Genomic DNA, 23,619 nt, shown 5'->3' with positions numbered 1-23,619 from the left:
CTGGACTAGAATCTGGTTTCTAATGGCAAGAGTCAAATTACAATTCTGTTATGGTGTTGGCTGTGAGAAAGAAACATGGTTCTGCAACAGAGAGTTGCTTACCCTATTTGGAAACTCCTGTCCCAGATAGAGTAAGCAAACTCATTGATTCAGTAGGAAGAAATGTCAGTGGCAAAGCAGCAATGGCTTTCAAAACAGCTAGCGCTTCAGTTCTCCCACCGAGGTATGATAGAAATCTTTAGGAGACTTTACAGAGTTTTCCCTGTGATATTCTTAGAGAATGCAGGCAAGACCTCTCGTAAATTGTACAGTAAGACCAATTGGTCTCTAAGCAAGTCATCAGCACCTCTATTGATTCAGCTGACGTGGCCATCTCCAGTTACTGCCATGGCATCGCTATCACTCTGAAGTGTGGCTGCACCTGATGTCTTTAAAACCTGCTGCTTGGTTGAAGATTATGAATCTACCTTTTACTGGTTTGGCCCTGCTTGGACCCCATACAGTCTTTAAAACATAGTGCATGAGAAATTAAGCAAGTCTTTAAATCAGTTCAGCTTTAGAAGAGAATATTTTACAAAACTTATTACAAGCGCTGGGACAGCTTTTCCATCCAAGGCAGAGGGGTCAGTTCCCTGTGTGGTTGTTTCAGCTTTCGGAGAAACTGCAATTACCACACCATAGAATGGCAGAGGATAGCAAAACTGCTGTCGGGTTCCTCAGTAAGTATACAGTCTCACTCTGTGGACAGTCAGGCAACACTATGGGAAGCCTTCAACGTGACGATAAGAGGGGTGTGTATAGGTACCTCAGCGGGGATTCTCAGGGACCTCAGGGGGCAGTTGACAAAGATAGAGGGGACGCTAAGGGAGCTTGAGAAACAGTATCAGCAAGCACCCACTGTGGCTCGATTGGCGCAAATTCACGAACAACTAGAGGAACACAGGAAATTAGCAGAGACAGAAATAAGGTATCTATCCAAGCGTCGGGTAGCTAGAGTCTACGGGGAAGGGGGGAGACCGGGTAGGAATCTAGCTGGGAAATTGCGTTCAAGAACGGATAATCCTCCGATTGATCACATTATAGATTGTAACGGGACGGCACACTATAATCCCCATGAAATAGTGGAACAATTCAAAAATTTCTATGCAGATATTTATGCTACACGTGGCGGCATTGGATGACGCAGCGCTTAACGACTACCTAGAGAACACTGCCTGTGCACGGCTCTCCGATAACCACAAAGAGTATTTGAGCCAGCCCATCGATGAGACAGATGTCAGAGAAGCTATACTATCCCTATCCAACAATCGAGCTCCGGGGCCAGATGGCCTGACGGCGGAGTTTTACAAGACCTATGCGGACCTTCTTATACCGCATTTACTAGAGATGTGTGTGGAGGCGCATGAATTGGGGATTCTACCTCCTTCGCTGCACCAGGCACTGCTCATCACTCGCCTTAAGAAAGATAAGTCTCCTGCGCACTGCGACTCATATCGTCCACTTTCATTGATTAATGTAGATGCCAAAATCTTAGCAACAGTATTGGCCACTAAGATACGGCCGCTGATGCCACTCTTTGTGCTCCCAGATCAATCTGGTTTTATTCCCGGGCGCTCCACCTCCCACAATTTGCGCACCCTTTTTGCCATGTTCCACGTGCTTAATCCTGACATGTCGGCTGTAGCAGTTTTGTTGGACGCTGCAAAAGCATTCGACTCTATAGAATGGCATTATATGTTGCAAATATTACACAGAATGGGGTTTCCATTCATTTTGACTCGTTGGATACAGGTTCTTTATACAGATGCCTCGGCGAGAGTTCGAGTGGGCGGCCTCACTTCAGGTCCATTTCAGATAGCGCGCGATACTAGACAGGGCTGCCCTCTGTCCCCCCTCATATTTGCCCTTGTTCTGGAGCCGTTGGCATGCAGGATAAGGCAGCGACATAGGGATGCTTCCCTCAATTTTAGTCATCGACCGGTAGGGATCTCCCTATACGCGGACGACATGGTCCTCTTTGTTCGGGAGCCCCAGCGTTACCTATCCGAGATCATACGAGAATATATCAGGTTTGGACTGTTCTCAGGGCTACAAATAAATTGGGCAAAATCTGTCATTATCCCTCTAACGCCAGCTACGGCCCCACCACAAGTGGAATACCCACTGGTATGGAAGGATGAACCGGTCAAGTACCTTGGGGTATGGGTGCATCGAGACCCTGAGGTGGTGGTCACGGTGAACTATGGACAGGCTTATAACACTTTAGTACAGCAGGTTGATCGGTGGACCCGTCTGCCGCTGTCATTGGTGGATCGCATAGCTGTGATTAAGATGGTCATCCTCCTTAAGTATTTGTATCTTTTCTGCAATATTCCAATCCCGCTAACAAAACATTTTTTTAAAACCGTACAAACTCAATTACTGAGGCTGGTGTGGGGGAATAAACAGCCCAGAATTAGCTGGCATACTCTAACGCAGACTTACGAGAAAGGTGGGTTTAACGCTCCAGATTTTTATGTGTACTATTTGTGTGCACAGGCGCAGTATGCATATTACTGGTTTAAGCCCCATGAGTATATTCCGCATGTGGCTGTGGAGGAGGGGGACGCGCACCCTGTGCCTTTGAGGGGTGTCATCACACATACTCCTAGACAAACGCCCAGGAAGGAGATAAATACAATAGACACTACTGTTACGGCCTGGCAGGTGATTGGTAGGCGAACACACAAGCTCCCTCTATATGCGCCGGCGCTGCCTATCGAGGGGCATGCGGCAATGTCTGTGGCACGTGAACATGGACCCATGGCCGCTCTCCGTGAGGTTGGAATCACCCATATTCGGGATCTTCATGCTGGGGGATGGTACATCACGGAGGATGATTTACACTACATCCAAAATCCCACCCCGCTCGTTCGGTACACCTGCTATAGATTGAAGCGAGCGGTGAGGGACCACTATACCATTTTTCCTGCAGAGCCTGCTCCACTTAAGGCACTACAGACCCTGATAGTAGCCCCAACTAGGAAAAAGTTGATCACCAAGTTATACAAAGCGGTTCAGCTGGAAACAGTCCACAGGCCGGACAGGAGTCTGGAGCGATGGAATGCGCTACTGACCCCCACGCTCACTGATGGGGAATGGGAGCAGATCTGTGCGCTGACGGGACGACTGACCTCCAACAGCAATTTGAGAAGTATACACTTTAAGTTTATACATCAAGTATTCCACACTCCGGATAAGCTGTATAAAATGGGGCTTAGGGATTCCGACACTTGCAGGAGATGCGGTCAGGGAGGTGCGGATTTCTTTCATCTTGCATGGCAGTGTGGTCCGGTATTTCAGTATTGGGAAACTGTTGTGGCTACCATACATGCTGTGACGGGACAGGTTTTACGATGTACGCCATTGGAGTGCCTTTTGGGGTATGTCCCCCAGCTCAAAGCTGCGGTGGGAAGGGTTGTGCGAGTGGGCCTCTTACTTGCAAAAAGGCGAGTGTTGCTCACGTGGGGAAGCAGGCTAGTGCCAAAGGTTGATGGGTGGTTAAAAGACATGATATATTGTCGAGACCAGCTGGAATTATATGCTGAAGAACTGGCGTCAACTTCCAGACCTACAGATATTTGGACACCTCTGAGAACCTATCTATTGGCACAGACGGCCATAGATGTTGAATGTGCTGAAATTGTAGGGAATGATTAAAGGGGACTCACAGACTCACGGGCTGACAGATCTGTTTCTGTTGTGTGGAGAGCAGGGCGGGAAATGTACATGTATGCTATATGCTAATCAGACGAAGGTACCTACCAATTTTTTTTTTTGATGTGATTCAGTTATGTTGTTTTTATGCAGCAAGTAATTGTATGGCAGTGTATTTATGGGTCGTGATTATGCTGTTGCAAAAACGTCAATAAAAAAAAAAAAGTATACAGTCTCATTCTAGGCATAGACTGCCCCACCTCCTTTCTGCGATGCATCGCTGTGGTGGAAGGGAGTGTTTAAAACTATCCGCAAGAGTTGCTAAACATTACCATAGAGAATTTGGTTTTACAATTAATCCAAAATAGGTTTTCGGTCTAGTTCAAATCACCCCCTCTGTTACCTCCACTAAAGTCTGTTCCAAAGCACCAGCTGCAGCTTCTCCACAAAGTAGCAACAACATTAAGTCTTAAGAAAGTAATTGAGAACTAGCCCTTCTCTTAGAGAGGAAAAGGCATCTATTCAAATAGTTTTTTGGTATGCTAAAAAGGCCTTAAGCAAGAATTCTGACACTTTGTTTTACATAAAAGTGACCAACAAATAGATCGAGACCAATTTCATTTGTTGGCTCCATCACATTTTTGCATAGTCAATAGAATACCTGTTTTCACATACCAGCAGCAAAGAAAGCACAGGAACTTCTTGAAGTCCCCAGTGGGTATTCCTCATTATCTAAACACTTTTCTATAAAAAGAAATCTGTTATTCGCTCCTCTGGCTTTTTAAGGTGCTTAGCAATTGTAGCATCATCTCTTTGGAGATGGAGATTTCTTTGGCGGAGAGCATGTCTATTATTTCTCAAACGTTTCCAATTCAGAACACTCCTCTGTCTGCTCGGCTGATGTCTTCATTCCTAGGGACCATGGCCACCTCGATTATCATTTTCCCCGAACACCAGATAGCTGAATGGAGACACAGCATTTGATCGAACAATTGAAGGGAGGCCACCACACCACCTCCAGAGCAGTAGTAGACAGGTGCCCCATAAGACAGATTGCCGTGCTGCATCCCAGAGACCTAGCTACAAATACTAGAAACTCACTGCTCCCCCCTCGGGACGCCGCAACCTTAGTTGACGCAATAGAATTCTGCACATTTGATACCCTGAACCTTAGACTTCTAATCAATGCAGACTGAGACAGTGGCCAGTTAACCTTTTAATTCATACAGTTATGTACCCCTGACGTGTGGCATCTTCTTGTAAGTGGCAGGGAGAGGCCTAAACCTCAAATCATTGGGCATTGCTGAAAATGGAAATGTGTTTTGTTTTACTGGAATAGGGGTTCTTCCAATATATATATATATATATATATATATATATATATATATTTGTGTGTGTGTGTGTATATATATATATATATATCTATATAGGCGGGACGCGCGAAACACATTTTCCAAACATCGTGAGGGGAACGGCTAAATACTCTCAAGTGCCTATCTTTATTTACCCGCTTGCCGTGAGGGGAACGGCTGTGTGTCCTCACTTGCCTGCCGTGGGGGAACGGCATTGATCCCGCATATTGATATTCCCGGACAATACAAGGCTTGTCCAGCAACGTCGACAATGCTTCACAGAAGCAAAAGCCTGCCTACGAGCCCTCAAGATCCAATATGCCCTGCTGTTCCCAGGCCGACTAAGAGTGTCCTACCAGTCGCAGTCCTCCTTCTTCGAAACTCCGGAGGAGGTGTTCACATGGACAGACAAGGTAGTAAAGACTAAACCAAACACCCTGCCAAGGATGGACTCCGACTCGTCGTCTGGAGATGCAGGTCACAAACTATCTAATTTCAAAGATCAGTGGAGTCACAGGTTGCGGTCGCAACGTAAATCCAAGGCCTGTAGTAAATCCTGCTTGTGGTCGTCTGGGGGGCCAGCGGGAGCTGACAACCTCATAACCAACTAGTGTGAGGCCACAGAAATAAACTGATACAACGCTGAAAGCGGCAAAGAACGTATGGCCTACTCCCTTCCGTAAATAGCTCTCCACTGAAGGGACATTCTCATGTCTAAGGGATGTTTATTGGGGATCCATTGGCAGGGGGTAGCACCCCCCCCTCCTTTGGGGGTGGGGCTTCCACTGAGCCGCAACAGATACTTCGACTGTTATGCGGTACTGGGGATGGGGGAGGTGGGGCGGGTTTCGTGGGCAATTTCTTGTTTCTAGTGCCATGCTTCTCTATCATCTATACAGTTCCCAATTTGATGATGCCATACATGAGTCAAACCACACACACTCGACCCACCACATTATATGTCTCCAGTCACAACCGAGGCCCGAGTGGGCGGGGGGGGGGGCTCTACATAGTTAGATGGAATGTGAGGGGCATTTGGGACAAGATAAAATGAGGCACCATACTCTGCCAGGCCATGTGATACAAAGCAGATGCCCTACTGCTTCAGGAAACTCATTTGTTAAGCACTAAAGCACTTTGTCTCTCCCGCTTTGGATATGCTCAGATCTTTCACTCGGGGTTTACTAGGGGTTCTCACCACGGGGTAGCGATTTCAATCCATCGAAGAGTCCCATTTGCCCATGCCAAATCATGGCTAGATCCACAGGGGAGGTACACAAGTGTCAGGCACAGTATATGGGGAACAAATTATTGTTGGTAGTGTGTAAGCCCCCGCCCCCCCACCCCTCCCGCACCATCTGCCTGGACCTTTGTGAAGCACCTGATGACTGTCTGGGCGGAGATTCCCTATGTACTGACGGTGGTCTGGGGAGACTGGAATGGTGTATTATGGCCAACCCGGGACAGGTGGCGCATAGCTGGGAAACCAACAGCAACGCAAGAATCATGATTGCAGACCTTGGTACATGGGATGGGTAGACACCTGGAGGAGATTTCACCCGACTGACCAAGAATTCACATACTACTCAGCGTTCATGATTTGTTCTCCCGCTTGGACTACGTGTTTGTACCCTACACAGAATAACGACAGCGGAGATATTGCCATTGGGCCTTTCAGATTCATCCCCGGTGGTGCTTGGGCTGCGGATAGGCCCTGAGTGCCCCTCATTCCGGTGGCAACTTTTGACATGGCACCTGCATGGTAACCAATATAGATTACATAAGTATCAAGCTATCACAACTATTTTGCATATAATACCAGGACGGTGGAATCTCTGGAGTCGTAATGGGAAGCCATGAAGCCAACCCTATGGGGAGTAGATATTTCCTTCTGCACAGCGTAAAAAGCATTGGGAGAAGTTGATTCAGATCGAGGCTCAACTTATAGATCTAGAACGGAAGAGTAGGGGAGAGAACGGGACCATGGCACACTGTCAGTTGCTCCTCACACAGCAACTGTACGTCGGAGAGTTGCTGGACGAGGCCAGATTGATGTGGCTGGGAACCCATAGCAGAATATATCAATGGGGAGATAAATCGAGTTTATTACTGCATCGTTTGTCAGCAGGCATTACACCTGCATACCATCCCTGTCCGTGGCCCAGAAGGCGGTATACTGTCTGACCCAGTTCAAATCGCAGCAAGCTTTGCAGAATACTTTGAAGAATTAAATGCCCCTAGTGATATCTTACCGGAAGTCACTATTCATAGTTTCCTAGATGACTTGCCCCCGCAAGCTCTTTCTGATGCGGCGAGAGAGGAGCTGGACACCCCACTAATAACCAAAGAACTAAGGGTTGCATCGACAGACGTATGCTCGGGTGAAGCACCAGATTCTAATGGTTTCCCAAGCAAGTTTAACAAAATATACCTATCCGAACTCGGGGTCCACTACCTTGCAGTGATCAATGCCGCCGTGGATACGGGGCTCTCCCACAGGCCTGGAGACATGCTGAGGTAGTTGTATTCTTGAAACCAGGCAGACCTCCCGAGTATTATACGTCATACTGCCCAATATCCCTACTAAACGTTGGGGCTAAATTACTTCCTAAAGCTTTTGCAAACCATATCTTGTCATATATAATTGACCTAGTACACCTCGATCGGGCAGGCTTCATGTTCGGCCGCGCTACGAGACCGAATATCTGTTGCGCCCACAACGCCATTGTGGCAGTGGACCGTCTAGACAGCTGTGCGGCTCTTCTGCTCGCAGACATGGATAAAGCTTTTGACTCCCTTAGCTGACCCTATCTCTTTGTGCTCCTGAGTCGGCTGAACATCGGCCCCGTCTCCTTTCCTATATACAGCTTCTATATACTGACATCACAGCCTCGGTTTGGGTGTTGAATTCTACCTCACAAACCTTCTCCATTGGACGAGGGACTTGCCAGGGTTGTCCCCTCTCCCCTTACTTGTTCGCACTTGCAATGGAGCCACTCGCGGCTTGGATCAGGATCGATGCTTTGGTCCGCTGCTTCGAGTGGTCCAGGGAACTCTCTGACCGCATTGTACTATATGCGGACAATGTATTATTTTTCTTTATGGACCCCAACCGGACAGGACCGACGTTACTTTGAATAATGGAGATCTTCGACAAGACTTTAAGGTTTATTTATGAAAGCCCGTAAATCGTTCATTTGGCCCTTACGGGGAGGAAGCAAACTGGGTGCTTTGTCCAGAGATGTGACGTAGTCACAGAAGGATTTATAAAACTGGGGGTGTTCCCGACGCCCTCCCATCCCGATTCGTGGGACAAAAATTTGACTGTTGTGGGTGCAGACAAAAGAAAAGGTACTCTGAGCCCGACCCTCTTCAACATCTACATCGCCGCCATGGTCAGACAGCACGGACTCAGCATCATATCCTACGCCGACGACACCCAGCTCATCCTCTCCTTCACCAGCAACCCTGAAGACACCAGAATGAGCTTCCAGGAGGGAATGAGTGGAGTAGCCACCTGGATGAAGGACAATTGCCTCAAACTCAACTCCGAAAAGACCGAGGTTCTCATCTTTGGACCCAGCCCCTCAGCCTGGGACGACTCCTGGTGGCCTCCCGCCCTCGGCCCCCCTCCGACCCCAACAGACCACGTTCGGAACCTCGGCATAATCCTCGACTCCTCACTCTCCATGAACCGCCAAATCAACGCTATTGCCTCCACCAGTTTCAACTGCCTCTGAACCCATGAAAGACTTTCAAATGGATCCCCTCAGACTGCCGAAAGACCGTCACACACGCACTCATCACCAGCAGGCTCGACTAAGGCAACTCCCTCTACGCCGGAATCAACAAATCACTACTTCGCAAACTTCAAACCATCCAAAACGCCGCCGCCAGGCTCGTCCTAGGACTACCACGCCGGGAACACATGACGCCGCACCTACGAGAGCTCCACTGGCTCCCCATTGAGAAGAGGGTCACCTACAAACTACTCATGCACGCTTACAAATCCCTGAACAACATCGGACCCAAATACCTCAACGACCGAATGAGTTTCCACAAACCCAAGAGGAACCTTCGCTCTTCCGACCTCGCCCTGGCAGAGGTCCCCCGCATCCACCGAAGCAGAACCGGAGGTAGAGCCTTCTCCTACACCGCCGCCACAGCATGGAACGCTCTCCCAGTTGAAATAAGACGCTCAACTACCCTACTCACCTTCAGACGGGCACTCAAGACCTGGCTTTTCAACTGATCGGAGCTGCTAGACCTACCCCTCCCCCAGCTCCTTGAGACCCTCGCGGGTGAGCAGCGCGCTTCACCAACCCCTCATTGATTTGATTGATTGATTGGTACAATCCTGGACCCATCTACTGTTATCCCTATTCAGCAGATCAGCTATTTTAGGATGGCCTGTCTCTCCCGTCTGTTGTACCAGCTGCAGAACCACACATTTTCAATACCAACCTCATGGTTCTGACAAACGAATGTAATCATAGGTCAATTTCTTGGGGGGATGGGGGGTATTTCACACGGGTCACCCTGAGAACCTGCTTTCAATCCACATAGTGTGGGGGAATGGCTACCTGAGATATCCAGGCATACCATGCCGCGTCTCACCTCCTTGTCCTTAATGACTGGTGGTATGGGGATAGACAAGTCCCAGCATACGCAGACGAGCGCTGGCTAAAGGATGATACAACACTTCATACTTACCTGTACTCAGGGCCGGCACTTTGAGTCCTACCGCCGCCGACGAGGTTGGTATTTGTGACATGGAGGCAGTCTCTGCGCCGGATAGGGTAGTGGGGCTGACTGACTAAAGAGACTCCCTTGTGGCATAACGGCCTCCTACCCCAGCTATCGTTACTGGTCGGGTTTAGAGGCTGGGAAGACATCGATATATCAACGCTGAGGGTGGTCCTGCAGGGTCAGACATTAAAATCATTTCAGGAGCTCCAGAGAGAATTCGACATGCCCCACACGCAGTTTTATAAGTATCTGCTGTTTCGCCACGCTCTATCCCCCTACATTGCACACCTGGAGAATATACCAGAATTTAACCCTATTGAGGCAAAGGTCTTTATGGGTGATCTCTGGGACCATAACATCACTAAAATATATTGAACACTCTTTACCAATAGCCCTACCACTTTAGAGACACTCGGAGAGGCCTGGCAGGGGGACCTGGGTCCGCTGGACGATGATGACTGGGCCGAGGCGATGGTGTCCCCGCGTGGTGCGGCCATACAATTTAAATACCTTCATCGGGTTTACTTCACCAGGTGCAGGTTTTGGAGGCCCAGCCTGGTGGAATCCCCATTATGCTTGCGCTGTGGTACTACTGAGGCCACCTTACTACATAAAATCTAGCAAGTACTGCCCTCCTGAGGTTCTGGCGAGGGGTTATGGAATGTCTCTGGGAGGTGCTGTTTTGGAACATTCCTATCTCACCGAAACTGGCCCTACTACATGTCACAGAGGGTAAAGGGGGAAATAGCTATAAGCCCCACCTACTATTCCTGCGTCTCACATTGGCGAAACGTGATATAGCTGAGGCGTGGAAGGCCACATCTCCTCCCGTGGTGGAGGTTTGGGGAAAGGATTAGTCTTCTGTAGGGGTTTTCGAAGCGAGTGGATGCCCTCAAACACTCCATTATATGGAATAGGTGGGCGTAATATCGCGGTCTGTATCTAGAGCCCCTTACTCCTATAACAATAGATATAGAAGTATTGGGACAGTTGGGTGGTGGAGAGTCCTATTGTTGCACGAGTTCATCATAATTTGGCCTGTGTGGCAGGGGGCTGCTGACATCCGAGAACGTAATTTAGACATGGCACTATTTCTTCATCGTTTAACTGTCAGACGTTTTCAAATCCTTTGGTTTAAAAACAATAAATGTCGATAACAGGGATATGTACGGCTGTTGACACACTAAAGTCTGTTTTGGAAAAAAAATAAAGAACTCATTCTACCCCACCACCATTGTTTTGGTGTTGCTGCATACCCAACTTAACTATACTCCAACGAAGATCTTCTCCTAACACAATGGGCCTCTTCCTAACCGTGGGTATCTAAACCATTATGTGTGAATGAAACAGCCAAACGTTAGCAGTGAAGACTATCATGTATGGAACAAGATGTATGTCTATCTACGAAAGAAGAAACCTCCCTTATTATGCCACCTGTTCGTATACTAGAATCCTACAGTAATTTCAAACACATTCTCGATTCTTAATCATTAAAACACCGATACTGCACGATCTGATCCTGACCACTTAATAATCCTCCCTTGTTAACATCAGCCATGTTAAAGGGGTCTTATAACTAACTATTGACGTTATTTGTTTTATGATGATTTATATGTAAAGCCTTATAAAACCACTGTTTTGTTCAGTGTGTAACTATTTGCTTTATGCAGCTGCTTTTACCAGAAAAATCAGTCATTAAAAGTAGCTCTGTATTTTGACCTTGATCCTTTTATTTATGTATCTCTGTGATATGTTTATTGAATCCCTCCATGGGAAATATCTCGGACTGACCGTAATTGTAACAGTGGTTTACTCTATTGTTTTTTTTTCTTTATTCTTTCATTTCATATGCTCTTCTTATGGTAATCATTCAAAATTGAATACAACTGCTTGAAAGGAAGACTAAATGTAGCTTTTAGCTCAAAACTAGCTGGATGTTTGCTCATATTCTCCTCTGCTTGTGGATGCCGTTTCACTTGGTGTTGAGTGCATAGAAACTACAGCCAATTAACCTATTATAGGGAGGTTACATTGAGAAACACATTTATACTCTCTTTAACTTCAGGATGAATTTTTCAGTTTTTGATGTTCTTTTATTTTTACAGGGAAATGCTCTGCTGCAGCATTAGATGTCCTTGCAAACGTGTTTAGAGATGAGCTTTTACCTCATATTTTACCACTTTTGAAAGAACTACTGTTTCATCCTGAATGGGTAATAAAGGAATCTGGAATCCTCGTTCTTGGAGCCATTGCTGAAGGTAGGCAAAGGTGTATTATACAACCTCTATCACCTAGTTCACATGTGATGACATTAAAATAAATGTAAGGCTACAGAAATGTTTATTTGATAAAAGCATGCCTTAACATATGGTGAAATACTGGGACATCCTGTTTAAGGAACAACCAAAACCACAAGAAATTTGGTACAGCATTTGCAGTTTAATTCACGTTGCAAACATGATTCTTTTTCCTAAATGTGTCTGTTTCAAAGGTTTTTTCCTATTACTGTATGTCAGACCTTGTTAGTGTGGCCTTTAAGGGCTAAAGGGCTGCAGTTCCGGAGGTTGGGGTTGTTTGCCTATGGTGTTCTGTGGTCTGTCATATTATGCATTTGCAAAAGGGGACAAATGCATTATTTCCACACTTGATCTGTGTAGCAAGGGTGAGCAGTCAAAGTCTGTGCAAGGAGGTAGTGTGGGGGACAGGGACTCAGAACAGTCAAATTGGCATAGTGAGTCACTGTCCAGCCGAGTACCTGCCTTATTAATAAAAAAATAAGAGTATTTAAACTTTACAGCAGTAATGGGGGTTCAGCTACAGTCACATCTGTAAGGCAATTAACAATAAGATATTCCTTATACAATCTACAGTGACCCAACAATTCCTGTAGTGCTCCCAGTGTATAGTGTGTATGAAGAATTAGGCAGGGTTTTGAGCTCACTGATATAAGGCTGTGCAAGCAACTACCATGTTGGGTAACCTGTTTGTCAGATCAACTTCTTACTGGCAATTATTTTCCTGTCAATCAGGTAAATCTTTGTGTTTAAGTTACAGTCTCTGTCTGTGAGCTCAGGCCCTGTGTTATCTGTTTTCTAGGACTCTACTTGGACAATAGTGGTGCGCTCTTTGGAGTTGCAGCTTTTTTCCAGTGGGCGCAGGATCATGGGCAGCGGCCTCATCTCTCAGAACTCGCAGCTGAGAACAAACCGCATTGGCAGTGGTTACCTTTCTTCAGTAGTTGCTACCTCCAGGCTTTCAGGAAGGTTCTCCGTGATGACAGTGGTATTAGCTTCTGTTGGTCAGACAATATGTTGTTGCAGTGGTCACTCTGCAGGGATGCTGGACAGAACACTCAAATCAGGTTATTGATGCTTCATCTAAAAGAACCACTCGGAGGCTGGGTGACCCGTCACAGTTCGTGTCAATGCTGGCTATGCATCTCATAAAAGGCAACTCTTGTGGGTACTCCGCACGCTGGAAACCTAGTTTGTATCCTCCTTGTGCATGATGTATCCTCCTGAACGTCCAGGCACTGCTTCACTCTTCAGCAGGCAAGCGTGCTTCTAGGGATTAGGGATACCCACAGTTTATATAGCAAGTTGTGCAGACTTCAAGGGATATACCCTCACATCTGGGATGCTGGCTAGCATGTAGAAAACATCCCTGAAGTTCAGCTGCTCTTCGAGTTCTCCAATAAGCACTTCCTTCCTTGGTCAAAAAGAACTTACAAAGCTGGAACTAAGTGGGATGACTCTTGTCACACCTTTTGTAGGAAGGTGGATATCTGACTATGGTTACCCCCAACTTTTTGCCTAGTGTCTAGCTGGTTTTTCGACTTAGTTGGCCTGAGATCCTGCCATTCAGGGTCTCAGGCTGTCTGCTCTCTCTGTAAAATGGACTCCATGTACCCTAGGTACATAACCAATTGGTAAGGATCACCTTATTGGACCCTGTACAGTGTACCCTAGGTACCCAGGGCATAGGTGTACCCTAGGCCTCCCAGGGGCTGCAGCATGTATTATGCCACCCCTGGTCTGGCCTTCCAATCAGACACAACTGGCTGATCACTCAGCTGGGGCAAGGTCGTGTAATCACCCCTTGCTTAGATATAGTATGCCTATATCTACCCTTATATATAGACACATGTGTACCTATCAGTCACTCCTATGGCAGGCCTTAACAATCCTGGAGGCAGAGTGCTTGGTAACATGTGAGATGGTGCTCTAGCATGAGCTGAGCCTGTCTGCAGCTTTCGGAACCATGTCCTTATAGCTGTTCTATGATATAGCCTACCATATACTCTTAAAGTGCCTTATAATCTTAAACGGTTATGGTAACTATGGTTGGGCTGTATCAAAACATGTCGTGTAAGGTGTCTAACACTTTGGAATAATACCCCCATACCATTTCTGGTGATGAGGATATTATTCCTCCCTTCTAGAGGGAGAGACATGTTAAAATCATACTTCAACTGTTAGCCTCTGACCAAAGCCTCAGCATCACAAAATGGATGCTGCTGCCACGACACAAGTCTGACCTCCTGCAGCTGGGAGTGATCCCAGCCAGGGAGGCCTGGACAATAGGTTTCCTGCTTGGGGAGGTGCTAGCACCTCCCCAGACAGCCTTTAGTGTATTGGGGCAGGGTGGGCTGAAAGGAATGAGACATGCCTGGGGCACACAAGGTGTTCCTTGCATAGTCCAGTTCAAACCGGCGCTGGGGCACTCCAGCCCCAGCTCTGGCGCGAAACTGGACAAAGGGAAGTGGGTGTAACCACCCCCTCCCAGGTCCCACCCATAAGGCGTGACCTAGCAGGTATCCCAGCCCCCCAGATTAGTATAAGAGTGGGAGTTGGGCCTCAAGACTTTAGATTATCCTGAACCTGCAAAACTGAACAGAAACTCTGGACCTTCGACATTCGACGAAAGAAGAAGACTGAAGAATCTCCCTTGTAGCCAAGGAGTGGCTACCCTGTGCAAACAGGCACCATCAAGAGACTACCCTTTGCTTTGCGACCGTTCTACGAGGAACCGACTGCAGAGCCCGACCAGAGCCTTGACTTCCAGACTTCTCCGACCCTCATCCACATCTGCAGCAGAGCTGAGATCCGTGGAGGCGACGAGCGACGTGGGACCAGCTACCTGGGAAAAGTGGCTAGTAACTTACAGCGCAGCTTCTGAGGTACCCTCGAAGTTGTGCACCGGGGATTGAGAAGCCCCAACCCCAAGCACCATCTGCACCGAAGATCAGCCCCCCACACTCCACGAGTCCTGCGTGGGGCCCTTCAGCATTTTCCTGCTTGCCGCGTCTGTCCGGTTGCTTGCCCGCTGGCTAGTGGCCTCTGTGACGACGCACCCTGAAATCTTCTGCGCTGGTTTGGCTCCTCCAGACTGGCTCCCGCTTCTCTGCAAAGAAGAAGCACCCCAGACCTTCCTGGTCTGCACCCGAAGCAAGTCCTTTGTTCTTCGTGGGTTCCGCTTGCCAAGGCTTGGTGAGTCCTAGTCCAACTTCGACGCCGCCGACAGCAAGAGCCTTCGTGGGACAGCTCGCCTCCTGGTCCTGGTCGTCCTCGACGCTTCCTGGTCCTCCTGGCTGCAGCGACAAGCTTCACCTTCACCTGCAACTCTAAACGACATCGCCTGGTTCCTTCCTGGTTCCACGTGGTCACTGGCTAGTGACCTTGACTCTGTCCCTTCTGCTTGCAGGTTTCTTCTCTTCTTGATCCCAGCCTTGGGATCCACCGGACACTCTTCACTGACTGCCTGTCAGCATCTTTCTTCAGGCATCCATAGGAGTCGACGACGAAAACGACGCATCTTCACCCCTATGCACCCGCAGCCTGTGGGCTAGGTAACTTGGGTACTCCGGTGCTCATCAGGATAGTGACTATCCTAGTGTCTAGTTTTCAAGTCTCAACTTCCTAGCTACTCCGGAAGTGTCCTAAATCTATCTATTTCTAAACTGTAATATTGCTATTGACTTTTACGCATTACGCGTGAGTGTTTCCACTCTGCACACGAATCCCGTGGGCCTCCCACTTCCTAACTAACGCTAGTGTAGTGTAGCCCCAGCGATTCCCTAGGCCTAGGCCTATTCTATTTCCGTGACAGTGGTTCTTATACCACTTACTTAGTATATGGTTTGCGTGGCCCCTAGGGCCTAACTGTATTACTTACCTGTGTGACTTAAAGTATGCATAAATAAGACTGTGTTGTACTTACCTCTAATCTCATAAAGAGTGCTGAGGGTTTGCTTAGAATAAATACACTTTATTTTATATATATCTGTTGTGGTGTCCTTTCATTTGGTATTCAAGGGATTATATATGGTATCACAGCTGGCTTCACATGCCATTCAGAGTTTAGCCTAAGACTGCTCTTGTCCATGCTACCACTAGGATAGCTGGTCTATAAGGTTGACTTTACAACCAATCACCATAAGGGTATTTGGACTGATATAAGGTGTACACTATAACTAGTGACATCATACATCAGGCCAACTTCTCACATTGGTGAGCAGCGGTTGGGATCTGAGCTTGCTGTTGTAATACCATTGTAATCTTGAGATACTAAATTGAAAGATCACACAGATATTGTCTAGGTACATATAACATAGATTATTATACTTAAGTCCTACTGGACTTTGTAGTTGTAGGTTGAAGGGAATAACACACCCTGACTACAACTACTAGAAAGGTTTAGTAGATACAACTAGTGTAGGTAGGTGCACACACCACACCCTCACTAGATCATGTCTCTGAGAGTAGATCAAGTAGATGCTCTCTCAGGAGGATCAGGTCTGCAAAAGATCCCCTCTAGATATGATACCTTAACATTCCAGGAGATGAGACAGTTGTGTACCTCCAGAGGAATAAAACAGGGTGCAAACCCTACCCTCCTTCAGTTAAGACAACTCCTAGAGGAGTATGATGCTCAGAGGGCATCTCAGGCAGGTGCCCTAGGCACAGAGGAGGGTCTACCCACCACAGAGGAGTCAGATGGGACTTCAGATGAAGAGGTAGACAGCCAGGGCCAAGTAGGAAGACTTAGCCAGGCTAACCTAAGTTTACATGGGAGTTTGCATGGGGTCCCCCCATACAGACCCCCAAGTAGGCTTTCACAGAGAAGCAGGAGGGACAGATCCCCTTCAAGGGAATCCATCCACTCCCATGTTTCTAGCATCTCTAATGCTTCCTCTCACAGGGGAATGACTTCACCTGAGAGAAAGGAGCATAAAGCCAGAATGAGGGAAGCTAATCTGAGGATTCAGAGGGAAGAAATTGCCCTTGCCAAAGAGAAGCTTGCTCTGGCTAGAGAGCAAAAATTGTGTGGGTCAGAACCCACTGGTGGCAGCAACATTCCTAGAGATAGGGATAGGTCTTATGACCATAGAAACCTAAGCAAGATAGTCCCCCCATATCAGAATGGGGATGACATCCACAAATGGATGACTGCTTTGGAGAGGGCCTGCAAAGTACAGCAGGTACCCCAAAGTCAGTGGGCAGCTATCTTGTGGCTCTCCTTTTCTGACAAAGGTAGAGACAAGCTCCTCAGAGTCAGTGATGAGGATGCAAACAATTACAAAGTCCTGAAGAGTGCTCTGATAGATGGGTTTGGCTTAACCACTGAGCAATATAGGTTGTTGTTCAGAGACACCCAGAAGACACAGACACAGGACTGGTCTGATTTTGTGGATTGTGCCACTAAGGCTTTGGAGGGTTGGTTAAATGGCAGCAAGGTGCAGGACTATACAGGATTGTACAACTTGATTATGAGGGAGCAGATCCTTAGTAATTGTCAGAACCAGCTTCTCCATCAACACCTGGTAGACTCAGATTTGACCTCTCCCCAAGAATTGGGAAAGAGGGCAGATAAATGGGTCAGGACCAGGATTAGGCCTAAAAATCAGGGTGGTGACCAAAAGAAAGATACCACCAAGCCTCAAGAGAAGGGTGGGGATAAAGCAAAAGAGAAATCTTCCTCAGGGCCCCAAAACTCCACACAGGGTGGTGGGTCCCAAGCCCCCTCCTCTACCACAGTTAAAAAGCCTTACTGCCATGTGTGTAAAACACCTGGGCATTGGAAAACTGACAGCAGTTGTCCACAGGCTAAAAACAAAACTGTTCCTCCACCTACTCCTGTCACACCACCTATTACTGTCAGCAGTAATCCCCCAGGTGGTGGGAGGGCCCCCAAAAATTTGGTTGGGTTTTCTTGGGGAACACAGGGGGATCCTGGCTTAGCCAATTCCCCTGCAGCAGCTACTCTTGTCTGTGATGGTGGCATGGGGTTTGCCAACTTCACTGCCTGTCCCAACACTTTGGGTAGGTACAGACAGGAACCCTACATCAATGGTAGAAAAGCGGAGGCCTACAGAGACACTGGAGCTAGCATCACTATGGTGGCCCATAGGCTAGTTCCCTCTGAGCAGCTTTTGCCTGGTTTCTCATACCAGGTAACTAACATTGATGGCAACCAGAACAGTCATCCCATGGCAGAGGTATGTCTCAGCTGGGGAGGTGTCACTGGCCCTAAAAGGGTGGCAGTGTCTCCAACCTTGCCTGTGGACTGCTTGCTGGGGAATGACTTAGAACTCTCAGCTTGGGCTGGAGTTGAACAAGACACCCATTCTAAAATGGTAGGCCTTTCCAAAAAGGGTAGTGGGGTTGTGCCAGTCACAACCCCTGTCCAAGTAGCTTTCCTCCCTGAAAAGGTTGGAAGGGCAGTGGTAGCCACAGCCCAGGCACAGACAGACTTCCCTGTAGAAATTGGCAGAGCTGTGACAGTCACAGCTCAAACACAAACTGAGTGCCTTCCTGAAAAGGTTGGCAAGGCTGTAATGGTCTCAGCCCACACTCAGACTGATATAGGTGTAGTGAAGCCTGAAACTATGGATCACTCCACACAAACAGAGAGTAGTGGGGAGGAAGAAAAGTCTCCCTCTCCCCAGACATTAGGAAAAGGTCAGCCTCCTCAGGGATCTGACCTCACCCCTTGTGAAGGAACTGCCCCAGAGGTAGCCAGGCCTGGCCTGGCAGAGCCTCTGATGTCAGTGGCCCCTTTCAAGGTGGGACCCAGTCTGGTGCAGGTAGCCTGCCTCTCTCTACCCTGCCTCAGTCAGTCCAGGGCTGCAGAGGTCAGGGAGGCCAGTGGACCCCAAGAGGGCCCCTGTCCACAAGAACCCCCCCTTCAAAAGAATGAGGATTGCCTGGTTAGTTGCCCTAGCCAGGTGATGGGTAAAAACATTCCTGAGGGATCCCCTTCACAGGTAGTTAGGGACCTCCCCAAGAGGGATTCTGTTGGGCACAGGCAAACATGGGACCTTAGGGCCCCAAACCTGACCTGTCCCTCCAGTAAGCCCACAAAAGGGACCCAGCCTCCAGCTTTAGGTAGCCAGAGGCTGACCCTGAGAGCACAGTGCAACTCAATTAGAGAAAGAAAGGCATCCATGGTGGAGGATGATTGGAGGAAGCTGAGGCCTCACTTTGGGGACACTCACTTCAGTACTCCATCTCAACACCAGCCTTTTACTTTGCAAAGACACACCAAAGGTAGAGATTCCCTATGGTGGAGACCCTATGATATCTTTAGGATGAGGGATTGCTTAGTGGACCATGAGACAGGAGGTAACCATGCCAGTGCTGGTTCTTCCTTATATGGCCACTCAGGCAATAGAGGCTTACCTTGTCAAGGCCAGCCTTATCTCCTTTCGTTTGGGGGGGGGGGGTTGTGTAGGAAGGTGGATATCTGACTATGGTTACCCCCAACTTTTTGCCTAGTGTCTAGCTGGTTTTTCGACTTAGTTGGCCTGAGATCCTGCCATTCAGGGTCTCAGGCTGTCTGCTCTCTCTGTAAAATGGACTCCATGTACCCTAGGTACATAACCAATTGGTAAGGATCACCTTATTGGACCCTGTACAGTGTACCCTAGGTACCCAGGGCATAGGTGTACCCTAGGCCTCCCAGGGGCTGCAGCATGTATTATGCCACCCCTGGTCTGGCCTTCCAATCAGACACAACTGGCTGATCACTCAGCTGGGGCAAGGTCGTGTAATCACCCCTTGCTTAGATATAGTATGCCTATATCTACCCTTATATATAGACACATGTGTACCTATCAGTCACTCCTATGGCAGGCCTTAACAATCCTGGAGGCAGAGTGCTTGGTAACATGTGAGATGGTGCTCTAGCATGAGCTGAGCCTGTCTGCAGCTTTCGGAACCATGTCCTTATAGCTGTTCTATGATATAGCCTACCATATACTCTTAAAGTGCCTTATAATCTTAAACGGTTATGGTAACTATGGTTGGGCTGTATCAAAACATGTCGTGTAAGGTGTCTAACACTTTGGAATAATACCCCCATACCATTTCTGGTGATGAGGATATTATTCCTCCCTTCTAGAGGGAGAGACATGTTAAAATCATACTTCAACTGTTAGCCTCTGACCAAAGCCTCAGCATCACAAAATGGATGCTGCTGCCACGACACAAGTCTGACCTCCTGCAGCTGGGAGTGATCCCAGCCAGGGAGGCCTGGACAATAGGTTTCCTGCTTGGGGAGGTGCTAGCACCTCCCCAGACAGCCTTTAGTGTATTGGGGCAGGGTGGGCTGAAAGGAATGAGACATGCCTGGGGCACACAAGGTGTTCCTTGCATAGTCCAGTTCAAACCGGCGCTGGGGCACTCCAGCCCCAGCTCTGGCGCGAAACTGGACAAAGGGAAGTGGGTGTAACCACCCCCTCCCAGGTCCCACCCATAAGGCGTGACCTAGCAGGTATCCCAGCCCCCCAGATTAGTATAAGAGTGGGAGTTGGGCCTCAAGACTTTAGATTATCCTGAACCTGCAAAACTGAACAGAAACTCTGGACCTTCGACATTCGACGAAAGAAGAAGACTGAAGAATCTCCCTTGTAGCCAAGGAGTGGCTACCCTGTGCAAACAGGCACCATCAAGAGACTACCCTTTGCTTTGCGACCGTTCTACGAGGAACCGACTGCAGAGCCCAACCAGAGCCTTGACTTCCAGACTTCTCCGACCCTCATCCACATCTGCAGCAGAGCTGAGATCCGTGGAGGCGACGAGCGACGTGGGACCGGCTACCTGGGAAAAGTGGCTAGTAACTTACAGCGCAGCTTCTGAGGTACCCTCGAAGTTGTGCACCGGGGATTGAGAAGCCCCAACCCCAAGCACCATCTGCACCGAAGATCAGCCCCCCACACTCCACGAGTCCTGCGTGGGGCCCTTCAGCATTTTCCTGCTTGCCGCGTCTGTCCGGTTGCTTGCCTGCTGGCTAGTGGCCTCTGTGACGACGCACCCTGAAATCTTCTGCGCTGGTTTGGCTCCTCCAGACTGGCTCCCGCTTCTCTGCAAAGAAGAAGCACCCCAGACCTTCCTGGTCTGCACCCGAAGCAAGTCCTTTGTTCTTCGTGGGTTCCGCTTGCCAAGGCTTGGTGAGTCCTAGTCCAACTTCGACGCCGCCGACAGCAAGAGCCTTCGTGGGACAGCTCGCCTCCTGGTCCTGGTCGTCCTCGACGCTTCCTGGTCCTCCTGGCTGCAGCGACAAGCTTCACCTTCACCTGCAACTCTTCACGACATCGCCTGGTTCCTTCCTGGTTCCACGTGGTCACTGGCTAGTGACCTTGACTCTGTCCCTTCTGCTTGCAGGTTTCTTCTCTTCTTAATCCCAGCCTTGGGATCCACCGGACACTCTAAACTGACTGCCTGTCAGCATCTTTCTTCAGGCATCCATAGGAGTCGACGACGAAAACGACGCATCTTCACCCCTATGCACCCGCAGCCTGTGGGCTAGGTAACTTGGGTACTCCGGTGCTCATCAGGATAGTGACTATCCTAGTGTCTAGTTTTCAAGTCTCAACTTCCTAGCTACTCCGGAAGTGTCCTAAATCTATCTATTTCTAAACTGTAATATTGCTATTGACTTTTACGCATTACGCATGAGTGTTTCCACTCTGCACACGAATCCCGTGGGCCTCCCACTTCCTAACTAACGCTAGTGTAGTGTAGCCCCAGCGATTCCCTAGGCCTAGGCCTATTCTATTTCCGTGACAGTGGTTCTTATACCACTTACTTAGTATATGGTTTGCGCGGCCCCTAGGGCCTAACTGTATTACTTACCTGTGTGACTTAATGTATGCTTAAATAAGACTGTGTTGTACTTACCTCTAATCTCATAAAGAGTGCTGAGGGTTTGCTTAGAATAAATACACTTTATTTTATATATATCTGTTGTGGTGTCCTTTCATTTGGTATTCAAGGGATTATATATGGTATCACAGCTGGCTTCACATGCCATTCAGAGTTTAGCCTAAGACTGCTCTTGTCCATGCTACCACTAGGATAGCTGGTCTATAAGGTTGACTTTACAACCAATCACCATAAGGGTATTTGGACTGATATAAGGTGTACACTATAACTAGTGACATCATACATCAGGCCAACTTCTCACACCTTTATCCTCCTTTTCCTGACAAAAGATGTTCATTTTTTGTCTGAAGTTCAGAAACCGATTTGGGGGTGGTTCCTGTTCAAATATATTTTTCTGGCTGCAGTGTAAACAGCCTTTGTGCAAATTAATGGCTCTTGCATCAGGAATGGATGGCTTACACCAAGCAGGAGTATTCCAACGCTGACACAATGAAATGTGAAGACTAAGTTGTTGTCATCACCCTTCCACAAGTGGCAATCGGGAGAAAGACAAAAACATCCTTCTTTTTACAAGCACTATCAGCTGATTTTCCCTCATTCCACTACCATCAATAAAATAGCAGGGTTCAGTAAGGACTAATTGGAAATCACCTGCTAAACAATGCTCAAAACATTTCTAAGGGTTGCTGTGTCTCCAACCTCCCAACTGAACCAGAAAAGTGGTCTGGTCTGAATTAGAAATCCACAAATATCAGTATGCTGCTGCCACTGCTTCATGGCAGCAAGTCAGAACATGGACAGACATATTATTTCAATAAAGAGAGCACCCACCCTTCCCGGTTACATAACAGGTTCTCGACCTTAAAATCACAATGGACCAAGCCTATGTCTCATCACACATGATAGATTAGATTGTCAAATAGGCCAACAAAAAGCTGGGTGCCAATTTCACATGCATTCAAGGTGACCCAGGCCAGTGATGCACAACAATTTACCATGCTGGGAACATACAAATGTTTTTCAATCTTTTGCTGAAGGCGTTTATTCTTTGTATGTGTTTACATATTGTTATTTTACTGGTCCCTGAATGTTGGAGTCTCTCTAATTCATTATGGTAACTGTCGGTTCACACTGCTTATAGAGGCCATTCATCCCTCCATCTGTGGGATTGGAAGGTTTTAATAATTCAGCTGCAAGGTCGAACATGAAGTCTTAAATGAAGTGGATGCTGGATTAGTATTTTTTCATGAATGGGCCTGGCTCTGGAAAATCTTTACTATGATCAAAACATTTCAAGATTCTGGCCCTTAAACTTTTTCTTTTGAAGGACTGGTGTAGTGGATTATAAACCACTGCCACTTGCGATCCCTATTTAAACCAGCTAGGTGTGCAACTAGTCCCTAAAATGTGAACTGTGTTCTACCTGGATGTTAAGATCCAGACTCTCGTCCTTAAACTGTTGACGTAAAGTTCACCATGCTTAGAGGAACTTTTTGGGTGAAGTAGAGTAGACAATTTTTCTACTGGAAACTCAGCTGGGGTTTCACCTCATTGCATTACCCAGTGTTTATCCCAGACATAATTTAAAAAGAGAGAAACATTTCACAAAAATGTTGCTAATTACACTATTTGTTGGAGGCACTCACCCATTGTCTGAG

At 47.7% G+C, this 23,619-nt stretch overlaps 1 protein-coding gene across 1 annotated transcript in view; it reads left to right on the top strand.

The window, feature by feature from the left end:
* TNPO1 (transportin 1) overlaps positions 1-23,619 on the top strand; it is a 1,554,860-nt gene that overhangs the window by 799,816 nt on the left and 731,425 nt on the right. The window contains exon 11 of the mRNA XM_085632345.1: positions 11,903-12,055. Coding sequence (XP_085488471.1) covers positions 11,903-12,055 — 153 coding nt within the window. The remainder of the gene's footprint in view (positions 1-11,902; positions 12,056-23,619) is intronic.

This window comes from Triturus cristatus, chromosome 2_1, assembly GCF_964204655.1.
Source record: "Triturus cristatus chromosome 2_1, aTriCri1.1, whole genome shotgun sequence".
Taxonomy (NCBI): domain Eukaryota; kingdom Metazoa; phylum Chordata; class Amphibia; order Caudata; family Salamandridae; genus Triturus; species Triturus cristatus.
This window is presented reverse-complemented; position numbering and strand designations above follow the sequence as displayed.